The sequence below is a fragment of the Loxodonta africana genome, chromosome 3, assembly GCF_030014295.1.
Source record: "Loxodonta africana isolate mLoxAfr1 chromosome 3, mLoxAfr1.hap2, whole genome shotgun sequence".
NCBI classification, from domain to species: domain Eukaryota; kingdom Metazoa; phylum Chordata; class Mammalia; order Proboscidea; family Elephantidae; genus Loxodonta; species Loxodonta africana.
In genome coordinates this window covers 187,693,900-187,704,695 of record NC_087344.1, presented here as the reverse complement: position 1 = coordinate 187,704,695, position 10,796 = coordinate 187,693,900, and the positions used below count along the sequence as shown (strand labels likewise).

At 55.5% G+C, this 10,796-nt stretch overlaps 1 protein-coding gene across 5 annotated transcripts; it reads left to right on the top strand.

Annotated features, from left to right (window-relative positions):
* The first annotated feature begins 11 nt into the window (after nucleotides 1-11).
* On the top strand, nucleotides 12-10,485 carry SHC1 (SHC adaptor protein 1). Of its 5 annotated transcripts, none has more exons than XM_010594795.3 (13): nucleotides 13-125; nucleotides 3,714-3,881; nucleotides 4,489-4,559; nucleotides 5,070-5,133; nucleotides 5,280-5,399; nucleotides 5,639-5,692; nucleotides 5,878-5,929; nucleotides 6,116-6,242; nucleotides 7,050-7,248; nucleotides 7,337-7,406; nucleotides 7,487-7,621; nucleotides 7,786-8,024; nucleotides 8,829-10,485. In XM_010594795.3, the coding sequence occupies exons 2-13, from the start codon at nucleotides 3,717-3,719 to the stop codon at nucleotides 8,955-8,957; spliced, it is 1,425 nt and encodes a 474-aa protein (XP_010593097.1). In that variant the 5' UTR covers nucleotides 13-125; nucleotides 3,714-3,716; the 3' UTR covers nucleotides 8,958-10,485. The 5 variants fall into 5 exon arrangements, with proteins under 5 accessions (XP_023409796.1, XP_010593097.1, XP_023409795.1 ...); XM_023554027.1 differs by having other exon boundaries at nucleotides 3,259-3,881; XM_023554028.1 differs by lacking the exon at nucleotides 3,714-3,881 and having other exon boundaries at nucleotides 12-125.
* Nucleotides 10,486-10,796: the final 311 nt, after the last annotated feature.

The window sequence follows — 10,796 nt, the reverse complement described above, 5'->3', positions numbered from 1 at the left end:
GCAATAAAGTTTCTCCAGGGAGGCCGGGTCCGGGGAGAAAGTTGGAGAGGGAACCTAAGGAGGCAGTGGCGTAATCCGGAACCAAACAGACCCGCGGTGCGGTGCGGAGACTCCATGCAGCCCTGGTGAGTCTTGACGTTTTTTCTGTTTAGGTGATCCACATCTCCACCCCGGAACCCCTCTCCCGGGACCCCACTTCCGGTCTTCATTGTTAAGTCCCGCCCCTTGCGACCCCCTCCGCGGAAGTTCCACCTCCCAGCTCCAGGGGGCTCCCTGAACCGTGATTTTTTTTTTTTATTTATTGTTCCTGACGCTACCCAGTCGTCCATCTTTCCTGGAAGTCCCACCCCTAGACATGCTTCCAAACCCTACTACGAGAAACCCTTCGTTAATGCTTCCAAGTCGCCGAAGCTCCGCCTTCTTGCGACGGTTTTCCGCTAACTCCTGTCTGTCAAGAAGCCTGTCCCCCAAAAGGGCCAAGCCAAGCCTCGCGCTTCAAAGAACTATTCGAGAATCCGTTGAAGCCACGCCTCTGTAGAAGCCCCGCCCCTCTGGAAGCCCCGCCCTTTCCTTAATCTAAGTCTGTTCGTCCAGAAGCCTCTCCTCATAGAAATTTCCCTTGCTCGCGTCCTAGGGGCCACGCCCTCGCTGGGGCTTTATCCTTGTCATCACCTCTGAAGTTTTGTCTTCAATTCTAGAAGTCTCACGTGCTTACACTTTCCGGTCCGTCTTTCAGGTCCTTGGACTCAGTTCTCCTGCGCTCTCATGCTCCACCGGGTGGGAAGTCACAGTTCCCATCTCTGGCCCTGAAAAGTGGGAGAATAGAGGCACCGTTTTCCTTTCCCTTACCCCCCTTCCTAGAGTGGACCGGCTTGAAGTGGGCTGGACTTGGGGTTTGGCACGAGACTGGTAGAGAGACTTGCTCATAGATTCCCAGCCCTATTCCCTCCATTGCCAGCCCACTTCCCAGGACCGAGTCCACCCCAGAAACAGCTGCAAGTCGTACCTGTACCGCAGGAGTTGGGTAGGGCCGTGGATTCGTTAGTGTGTGGCATGTGCTTGTGACAGGAGCCAAAGTTTTCTATCACCAGACAGAACGGTGGTTTGGAGCAGGGATGGGGAGCAGTGTCCTATTTTGCGGTTTGATTTTTTTCTAAGGGACTCCTCAGTCTTCCCTTCCCCCAAACCAGAGTTCTTGCCTGGGCATTCCTCCTGGCCCCGCTTGCCCAGCCTTCCCTACTGGAAACATTCCTGAGGCTTTCGCCATTTCCTGCTACTTCCCGCTCCTCTTGCCTCCTCCCTGCTGGGCTGAGAAGCCAGGCACAGCTCCTTCCCCACACCCAATCACCGGGACTCCCAGTAGGCAATCTCCTTTCTCCCTATGCAAATTTAGAGTTAAACTTCCTCTTTCTTTTCTTCCAACTGCCCATACCTGTTGGTCACTCCCTGCCTCTGGATACTGCAGACTCCACAGAACGGCCATCTCTAAAGATTAGGGTTAAGTGCTATGGCTGCTAACCAAAAGGTCAGCAGTTAGAATCCACCAGGCGCTCCCTGGAAGCTCTATGGGGCAGTTCTGCTCTGTCCTATAGGGTTGCTATGAGTTGGAATTGACTCGACGGCAACGGGTTTGGTGTGTGTTTGTGTTTTGGGGGGGTGTGAGGCTGTGGCAGAATCCTTTCCTCATTCTCCGTTTGCCTGAGAGCTGAGGCCTTAGGAAATGAAGTGATAGAATTCCTTTTCAGGAGTGGTGGATGGAGTGATGAGCTCTTCTGGGATGAAGACTAAGGGGAGGTGAAAGCGTTTAGCACAATATATAACACGTTTTAAGTGCTGGTACTGTTATCACTGTAATCATACGATTATTCCCTTCTTTTTATTCTCTGAAGTAAATTGAAAAAAATAGGGTAATTCTGAGGTGATCCTGGGGGTATGTGTATCTTTTTGTTTTCGGCCACTTTCTAACTTCCTCTGTGATCCCCTCAAGCACAGCTGTGACAGGAAGCTGTGGGTGGAAGGGATGGGCTCGGGATTGTTCCCTGTGTCCGGCCTCAGCCCATCTTCTCCTGACATCCCTTTCTCCTGTATTTATTAACATAGATCTGTCTTCTGTCCTCTCTATCCCTTTGTAGCTTGGAGGCCCCACTTCTCTTGGAGAGCTGCCACACTCTCCCACCTCCCCCAGCCAGACTCCTTCCCTGGTGTTAGGGACACTGTGCTCCATGGTGGACACCTGGGCATTCCCAGTCACCACTGCAAGAGGAAGAGTATGAGTATACCTGGCAGGACTGGGGAGTTGACTTTAGAGTTAGTACCCAGGGCATCCGCTTCTCAGCTTTGACAGCTTGCTTTGCTAACTTGTGCCTGTGGAAAAGCAGCCAGAACAGTGCCTGGCTGTGGGCTGCTGCTCTTTGCCATGGTGGGTGCCTTGCATAGGGAAGAAGCCGCAGCCAACCTGTCCTCTTGCTCCAGCTCTTGCCTGGTGGCTCCCTGATGCACCACCGAGGTTGGACTTCCTCCTTACTTTACCAGCTTTGCCCTTCGTCTTGGCCCCTCTCTACATCCACTGGGACCACTTCCTTCCCTTCCCCATCTCCCTACCTCCAGTCCACAGCTGTTGTGGCAGAGGATGCTAATGGCTCCGGCTCCCTAGGTCCACAGCCCCACTGTGTGTTAGTGAAGGGCGAGGTGGCCTGGGCTGGAAGATGGGGAAATTTGAGTGTTCGACCAGGACAGGAAAGAAAGTGCTGAGCTCAGGGATCCCCTCCCTTTTCCACCCCCAGCTGTCTCTGTTTCCTCCCTCATTGCTCCCCACCCCCCCGCCCACCTCTCCCTTTCCTGGTTTCCTGCTTCCCCCCTGGCCTGCCCATGTCCGGTTTGGACTGATCCAGACCTCCTCTTATCTCCCTCCTTTCCTTCCCTCTATCCTTCCCTTCAACGCCCACCTTACTCCTCCCCAGATAGCTGGTTGGTTGTTTGGAGGTGGGGGAAGAGGGACGTCGCTGTCCCTAACCCAGCAAGGGTTCTAGGTTGGGTTGGCAGTGGGGGATCAGCCCCTCAGAGCCTGTGAGTCAGCACTGTCCTTGGGATTGGTCTCTCCCCTCAGCTCTCCGCCCCTGAGGAGGAGCTAGGCAGCTCTGGGTCCAGCCTGTTCTCCTCTCGCCAGAGAAGAGGCTCCATGCTGGGCGGAGATGGGCCCTGAAACTGTTTGGGGCTGAGCTGGGGGAGCTGAAGCTACCTGTCTCTCTCCCTCCTCAGGACTCCTGAGACCCCTGGGCTATAGAGTTCCGACCAGGCTAAGGGCCTGGGGATGCCTCCTGCCTGGCCCCCTTGCCCTGACTGGCAGGGGGGCCGGGCTGGGCAGCAGCACCCCTCTCACCCCAGCCATGGATCTCCTTCCCCCCAAGCCCAAGTACAACCCACTTCGGAATGAGTCTCTGTCATCGCTGGAGGAGGGGGCTTCAGGGTCCACGCCCCCGGAGGAGCTGCCTTCCCCATCAGCCTCATCCTTAGGGCCCATCCTGCCACCTCTGCCTGGGGACGACAGTCCCACTACCCTGTGCTCCTTCTTCCCCCGGATGAGCAACCTGAAACTGGCCAACCCAGTTGGGGGGCGACCAGGGCCAAGAGGGGAACCAGGAAGGGCAGCCGAGGATGGGGAGGGGATCGCAGGGGCAGCCATGCTGGACTCAGGCCCCCTGCACCTCCTCCAGGACATGAACAAGCTGAGTGGAGGCGGCGGGCGCAGGACTCGGGTGGAAGGGGGCCAGCTGGGGGGCGAGGAGTGGACCCGCCACGGGAGCTTTGTCAATAAGCCCACGCGGGGCTGGCTGCATCCCAACGAGAAAGTCATGGGACCCGGGGTTTCCTACTTGGTTCGGGTGAGTGAACATCCTCCCTTCCACTCCTTCCCAGACCCTCTTCCAGTTCCTCTGCTCACTCCAACTTTGCTGCTATCTCTTTCTTCTTTCTCTTTCCCTAACTACCCCCTCCTTGAGGACTGTGTTCCTGTGTTCCATTTCCTTTCTTAAGCCTTTCTCCAATTCTGTAGCCCCTTTCCTTCCAGTTTTGCCTGGGCCCCCTTCCTTCTTGACTCCCCCACCCCCCACCCTGCCATGCTTAGCACAATGCCCAGCACATGGTAGGCCCTTAGGAAGTGTTGGAATGTGTTACTTCTTGATTCTCCCCTCCAGTCTCCTCCCCCTTTTTGGAGATGTCACTAGATTGTCTCCACCCCACCCAGTGCCTGTCACTCCCCTCCAAATTCTCTTCCTCATGCCTGAGGTCTACCTAGCTTCCCTTTCTTTCTATCCTCATTCCCCTGTTGTCTTGCACGTTGTGGGTTGTAGCCATGGTCAGTGGGCAGAACTTGCACATCTTTACTTCCCTCAGGGACCATGTAGGGAGAAGTCCTAGGGTCCTTTGTGAAGGGGTTGATGGGAGGCAGCTGACTCGTTATTCCCCTCTCCCTTCTGTCCTTCCCCTCAGTACATGGGCTGTGTGGAGGTGCTGCAGTCCATGCGTGCCCTGGACTTCAACACCCGGACTCAGGTCACCAGGTCAGTGGGGGTGGCGGCGGATTGTGGGTGCCCTGGGAAAGGGGAGAAGGGAAGTGGATCACGTGGTTGTGGTCTAGAGGTGGCTTATTTTGGGTGGTAAAGGGGATTGAGAGAAGGGAGCAAGTTGTATGAATGAGAAGGGAAACTGTGGTCCTGACCCTCCTTACCTGTCCAGCCCTGGGAGTTGTGTGGGAGGTGGCAGAAGCAGCTAGCAGGTGGAGCTTGAGTGGAAAATGGGGGCAGATTGAAAGTTGCTGCTGCCTTTGGGAAGGGACCAGGACATTTAGTGGCCGGAAGGAGGTGGGGCTATACCCATTGAGGCCCTAACCCAATCAGCCAGGAAGCGGCCTCTCAGTGTCATCAAATATTAAAGGCCCTTAATTCAATCTGCCACAACAAAGAGCCTGGAGTGCCCCTGGAGTCTGGCCTGGCCTTCCCCTCCCCCAGCCCTGTGGCAGCCCCAGCAGAGTGGGAGGCAGGCTCTGGGTCTGAGTACCCTTCTTTCCCCAGGGAGGCCATCAGTCTGGTGTGTGAGGCTGTGCCGGGTGCTAAGGGGGCAACAAGGAGGAGAAAGGTACCTGGGGCTGATGGGGCTATGGATGCTGCTGGGAGATGTGGAGGGGCAGGAGGAAGGCAGATGGGCATGTGGGGAGAAAGCCAAAAGGCAAAGTGTGGTTTCCTGTTGTTGGGAACCCTCAGCTTCTGAATCCCCTTCCCTAGCCCTGTAGCCGCCCACTCAGCTCCATCCTGGGGAGGAGTAACCTGAAATTTGCTGGAATGCCAATCACTCTCACAGTCTCCACCAGCAGCCTTAACCTCATGGCAGCTGACTGCAAACAGGTTGGTATGTGAGGCAGGGGGACCAGAAACACTGATGGGGGGCTAAGCGGAAATCTGGTTATGAAGGCAAAAAACAAGGAGAGAGGGCAGCAGGACAGTAGGGATGAGGAAATTATGAGAACAATGGGGTATGAAGCCAGGAGGGTGGGTGGGCTAGGGTTGGGGGCACCCAGGTGGACCCTGGGGCTGTCTGACACATGTCATTCCCTTCCTTCTCCATCCCCTCTCCTAACCCTCAGATCATTGCCAACCACCACATGCAATCCATCTCGTTTGCATCCGGCGGGGACCCGGTGAGTTGAGCAGACAGCAAAGGTGGTGGGAGAAGAATAAGGGGCTAGGGATTGGGAAGACACTGGCCAGAGATGTGAGGATGGTAGTACTGAGGGGATATCTGAAAAGGACTGGGTCTTAGGGGTCAGGAGTGAGGTGGGGGTATAAAACTTCCCCAACTGTCCTCTTTTGACTGTCCACCCAGGACACAGCTGAATATGTCGCCTACGTTGCCAAAGACCCCGTGAATCAGAGAGGTGAGGCGTGGTGGGGAGCAATGGGTGGGGCTCACTATCCATGAGGTAGGTGAGCAGGACTGGGGTCTTCTTTCCCTGCTGGGAGATAAGCAGGGGCTCCTGCTGGGGATCATGGGAGCTCTTGTCCACGCCTCCCCCGGCAACCCCCACCTCAGAGCTCACTGACAGCCTCTGCTATGCCCCCAGCCTGCCACATCTTGGAGTGTCCTGAAGGGCTTGCTCAGGATGTCATCAGCACCATTGGCCAGGCCTTTGAGTTGCGCTTCAAACAGTACCTCAGGAATCCACCCAAGCTAGTCACTCCCCACGACAGGTGAGTAGGTGAGGAGGGAGTGGGGCAGCTCTTGGGCCCCAGAGCCTAGTTGGGAAAGTAGGTCTGTTGTTCCCACACTTGAGCTTGAGAGGTTCAGGGAAGGAAATACCTGTATGCCCCTGCTTCCCACTTCCTGCGATTCTTAAGTTTCCTATGGCCCATCAGGAAAGGCTTTTGAGGCCCTGCCTGCTGCAGGGCCAGCTCTTCCTCGTTTGTCCTCAATGGAGCTGTATTCCCAGACCTCCAGCCTGTACCTCTGTCCCTGGCTAGATGGGCCCTTCTAGTCCCAGCCTCTTCATTTCTGGCCCATCCCTCTTTCTTGCCCATTTCTCTGTCCTGCATTCTGCCTTTTCCTGCCCCTAGGAGAATTTGGGTGAGGGAGGCTGTCTTCTTCCTGATGTTCCTTTCCCAACTCAGGCCTTGAGGGATAAACAGTGGAGTCAGTAGGTACTGAGTATTTTGAGGAGGCTAAAAGATTCTGTGATTCCCCCACCTCCCCCTACCTAGTGGTTCCCTTCCCTGCCTTGGGAGATTGCTTTAAATCCCACCTTCACCACCTTTTAGTTGTATGACCTTAGACAGATTTTTTTTTTCACCTCTCTCTCATTTTCCTCATCTATAAAATCGAGGAAGGAAATACCTACCTTACAGGGTTGTCAGGAGGAGGAAACGATCATGTATATAAAACACCCAGCCTGAGGCCTAATATGTAATAAGTGCCCAGTAAGCGGCTGCTGTTTAGTTCCTCCCCTTCCATCCTCCCGCCCCACCCACACGTTCATACTCGCACTCCTTCCTGTTCCTCAGGATGGCTGGCTTTGATGGCTCAGCTTGGGATGAGGAGGAGGAAGAGCCACCTGACCATCAGTACTATAATGACTTCCCGGGGAAGGAACCCCCTCTTGGGGGGGTGGTGGACATGAGGCTTCGGGAAGGAGCCACCCCAGGGGCTGCTCGGCCCACTCCGCCTGGTGGCCAGACCCCCAGCCACTTGGGGGCTACCTTGGTGAGTTGCTTAGATGGAGGTAGGCTGGGTCCAGGATGGGAGTGGTCTGGCTAGAGCTTCTGGTTTTACCTTATTTTTGTCCCTGCAGCCTGTGGGTCAGCCTGTCGGGGGGGAACCTGAAGTCCGCAAACAGATGCCACCTCTGCAACCTTGCCCAGGTATGAAGGGAGCTGAGATGGGCAGAGCCAGAGGCGCAGGAGGCTGGGCTTTAGTCACTGTAAACCTTCCCTTTCCTTAGCAGGTAGAGAGCTCTTTGATGATCCCTCCTATGTCAACGTCCAGAACTTAGACAAGGTCCGGCAAGCAGGGGGCGGGGGCGGGCCCCCCAATCCTGCCATCAATGGCAGTGCACCCCGGGACCTCTTTGACATGAGTGAGTGCTCCTTTCTCTTTTATGCATCCCCATCTTCCTTCTTGGTTCCTCTTCTCCCACCCATCTGTCTGCTCTTTCCTTCCCGGTCTCCGCTCCCCTAATGTCCGGGTCCTGGGAGTGTGTGGTGCCAGCTGCCTCTCCTAGCCCTTTTTCTATACCCTCAGAGCCCTTTGAAGATGCCCTTCGGGTGCCTCCACCTCCCCAGTTGATGTCCATGGCTGAGCAGCTCCGAGAGGAGCCCTGGTTCCACGGGAAGCTGAGCCGGCGGGAGGCTGAGGCACTGCTGCAGCTCAACGGGGACTTCCTGGTGCGGGAGAGCACAACCACACCCGGCCAGTATGTGCTCACCGGCTTGCAGAGTGGTCAGCCCAAGCACTTGCTACTGGTGGACCCTGAGGGTGTGGTGAGTGTGATGGAGAGCTGCGGTGGGGGGGGGGGGCTGGGGGGGTGCAGAAAGGAAGGTCCAGTATCCTCCAGTGCAGCTCTGTTCCTTCAGTCATTGCTTCCTAGACTTTCCCTGCTGAGTATCTCTATACGAGCCTCTCCTGTTCTTCAACGAGCCTGGTGTTCCCTCTCCGGCAGCTTAGGGTTCCCTCCCTTCTCCCATCTCTGAACCTGAGCTATGCTCCCTCCACCCTGAATATTAAGCCCAGCAGAGCTAGAAGGGGCTTTAGTGTTCATCTCACTTGCACCCTTCTTTTGATGAGAAAACCACCTTGGAGCGGTTGTGAAGCCCAATGTCAGATGGTTACAGGCTAGACCCCTAGTCTCCTCTTTCAAGACAAGCCAGGGTCCCCCCAGCTACCCCAGACTCAAGGCTCAGACCAGTATCCTTCTTTCTCCTGTCTATACTGGCTCACTGTCCCTCACAATTTTGGTCTCTTTGCCACAGTAATCTCAGCTTCCTTCCCACATCTTTTTTTGCATTGTGTTATCTCCCTGCAAGACATGCCAGCTTCCTCCAGGACAAGGAAGGGACTCTTGGGCAGATGTCCCCTCTGCCTTATCCCAGTTCACTGTCCTACCCATTCCCAGGCATCTCTAGCTTCTTTTTAGAGAAGCCTTGGTGATTGGGCTGATGTCTCCACTCCCCTGCCATCTTTTTCTCTTTCCTCAACCTTCTTGAATATTCTGGCTTCCTTGATTTGGGGGCTGAGGTCTTACTTGACTCTTCACCTGAATTGACCCTCTCCCTCTGCCTGCCCAGGTTCGGACAAAGGATCATCGTTTCGAGAGTGTCAGTCATCTCATCAGCTACCACATGGACAATCACTTGCCCATCATCTCTGCGGGCAGCGAACTGTGTCTACAGCAGCCTGTGGAGCGGAAACTGTGATCCATCCAAATGCTGTCTCCAGAAGATGCTCTCCAGCCCTTGCACCCTATTCCCTGACTCTCAGGATCTCTCGTTCTGTGGGCTTGGCCTCAATGTAGGAGCTGGGCTCAGCATCCAGCTGAGAGGGTTTGAGTCAGGAGACTGGGGTAGAATCCAGGTTCTCCCCAAACCTCACCAAAGTATTAATGTACAGAGTGGTCCCCTTACCTAGGCCTTGCCTGTGCCAACCAAATACCCCCTTCCCCAAGAAGGGGGGTGCTTGAGGCCTGGGCAGTGCCTCCTTGTAATGGAAAATGTCCTGTGCTGTTAAGCCCAGTGGAGCTATCACCCTTCCAGGAAAGGGGGAATGAGTCAAACCTTTGGTCTACCCCTGGGCTTAGGGCACCCCCCAGATCCCTCACAGCCCTCCCTCCCCCCAGTGTTTTAACTTTGTGCCTTTGACCATCTTCTAGGTCTAAAGATATTTTATGCAAAGAGTTCTCCTTGGGCCCCTGAGGTCAAGGACAAGGGTCCTGACACCTTCTTGGCTTCTAGGACCCTGTCCTCTCCTTGCTCAGCACCCCCTCCAGTTTGGGTTGGGAGAACAGAGGCAGGAGGGGCAGCTGTCCCCTCTCTCAGGGGATATGCAACCCTTATAGAGACTGTTCCAGAGCCCCCTCCCGGCCGGGGGGGAGATGGACCCCTCCCTTGCTCAGTGCCTCCTGGCCGGGGCCCCTCACAGGAGGGGTCTGTATATACATTTCGTAAGCCCTGTCCCCTCCATGTTGCATGCAAGTTATACTCTACAGCCAAAGTGTAGCCCTTCCTCCTGTAGCCTCTGTCCTGCTTCCCCTGCTGGGGCCGGGCAGGTGGAGGGGAGACTGAGTCTGGGCCTCCTGGACACTTAACTCTCTCGGGAGGAGTCTGTGGAGGAGGAAGCGGGCATCCAGACTCTAAAGCAGTAGACAATCTCCAAATACCATCTTCAGATTTGGAACTGCTTTTATTTTTTATTTTATACGCAGATATTTTAGGGCTGTAGATTTACTTACCTAATTTTGTTTTACGTGGCTTATTCTTGAGCACAAAATGATTATCGTCGATTACGTTTATATAATCACCTCTTTGACTTTTCAAAGCCCTTCTAAAACTATCGGCATTTTCCTCACCCTAGACAGTGAGGTAATTGGGACCGGCAGCATAATCTTTTTAACAGGAGACCTGAGGTAGAGAAAAGTGGATTTAAGATCTAGAACTAGAGAATCTTGGGCCTCTTACCGCTGAGGCTGGGCGGCAGAAGTCTGGCTGATTAAGTGTTGAAGTTTCACGAAGGGGAACGTGGAAACCTGCAGTTAATTTATTGCGAACCTTCTACATGCCCGACCCTGCTCTAGGCCTGGTGTGGCCACAAAGAAGCCGGCCCTGCTCTTTCTTTAGGCCTTGCGGATAAGGGAGAGTTGGCTGACTCTTCGCCTCCTTGTTTTGTCTGTTGTTTTCACGGGTCTCACCTTATACCAAAGGGAAATCATTAAAGTCCGTATTTCTTCTACCTTGGCGTCTTCTCAGTCCCTCTCTCAGGCCTCTGTTCGCTGGGGGCCCACGGCGGCCGGAGGGGAGGTGGGTGCGGACGGCCCCGGCGCGGCGCGGCGCGGCGGCGGCGGCCTGACTCACCCGGCCCGGCTCCTGCCGGTTCCAGCGTCGGCGCCGGCCATGGGGGTTTACAGCAGGCTGGGGCGTGCGGGGCCAGCCGTCCCCGGGAGGGCGTCTGCATCTGCCGGGCAGGACGGCGCGGGCTGGCGGCCGAGCGAAGTCCCGGGCCTGGCGCCCCGTTCGCGCCGGGACGCCAGATCCCCAGGATGC

What these genes read in the sequence shown, in the direction of transcription:
- SHC1 (XM_023554027.1), top strand. Translation starts at nt 3,387, where the DNA reads ATGGATCTCCTTCCCCCCAAGCCCAAGTACAACCCACTTCGGAATGAG. An exon ending in GGGCAACAAGGAGGAGAAAG is followed by an intron (nt 5,134 to 5,279) that starts GTACCTGGGGCT and finishes CCCCTTCCCTAG; the next exon opens with CCCTGTAGCCGCCCACTCAG. An exon ending in TGGCAGCTGACTGCAAACAG is followed by an intron (nt 5,400 to 5,638) that starts GTTGGTATGTGA and finishes CCTAACCCTCAG; the next exon opens with ATCATTGCCAACCACCACAT.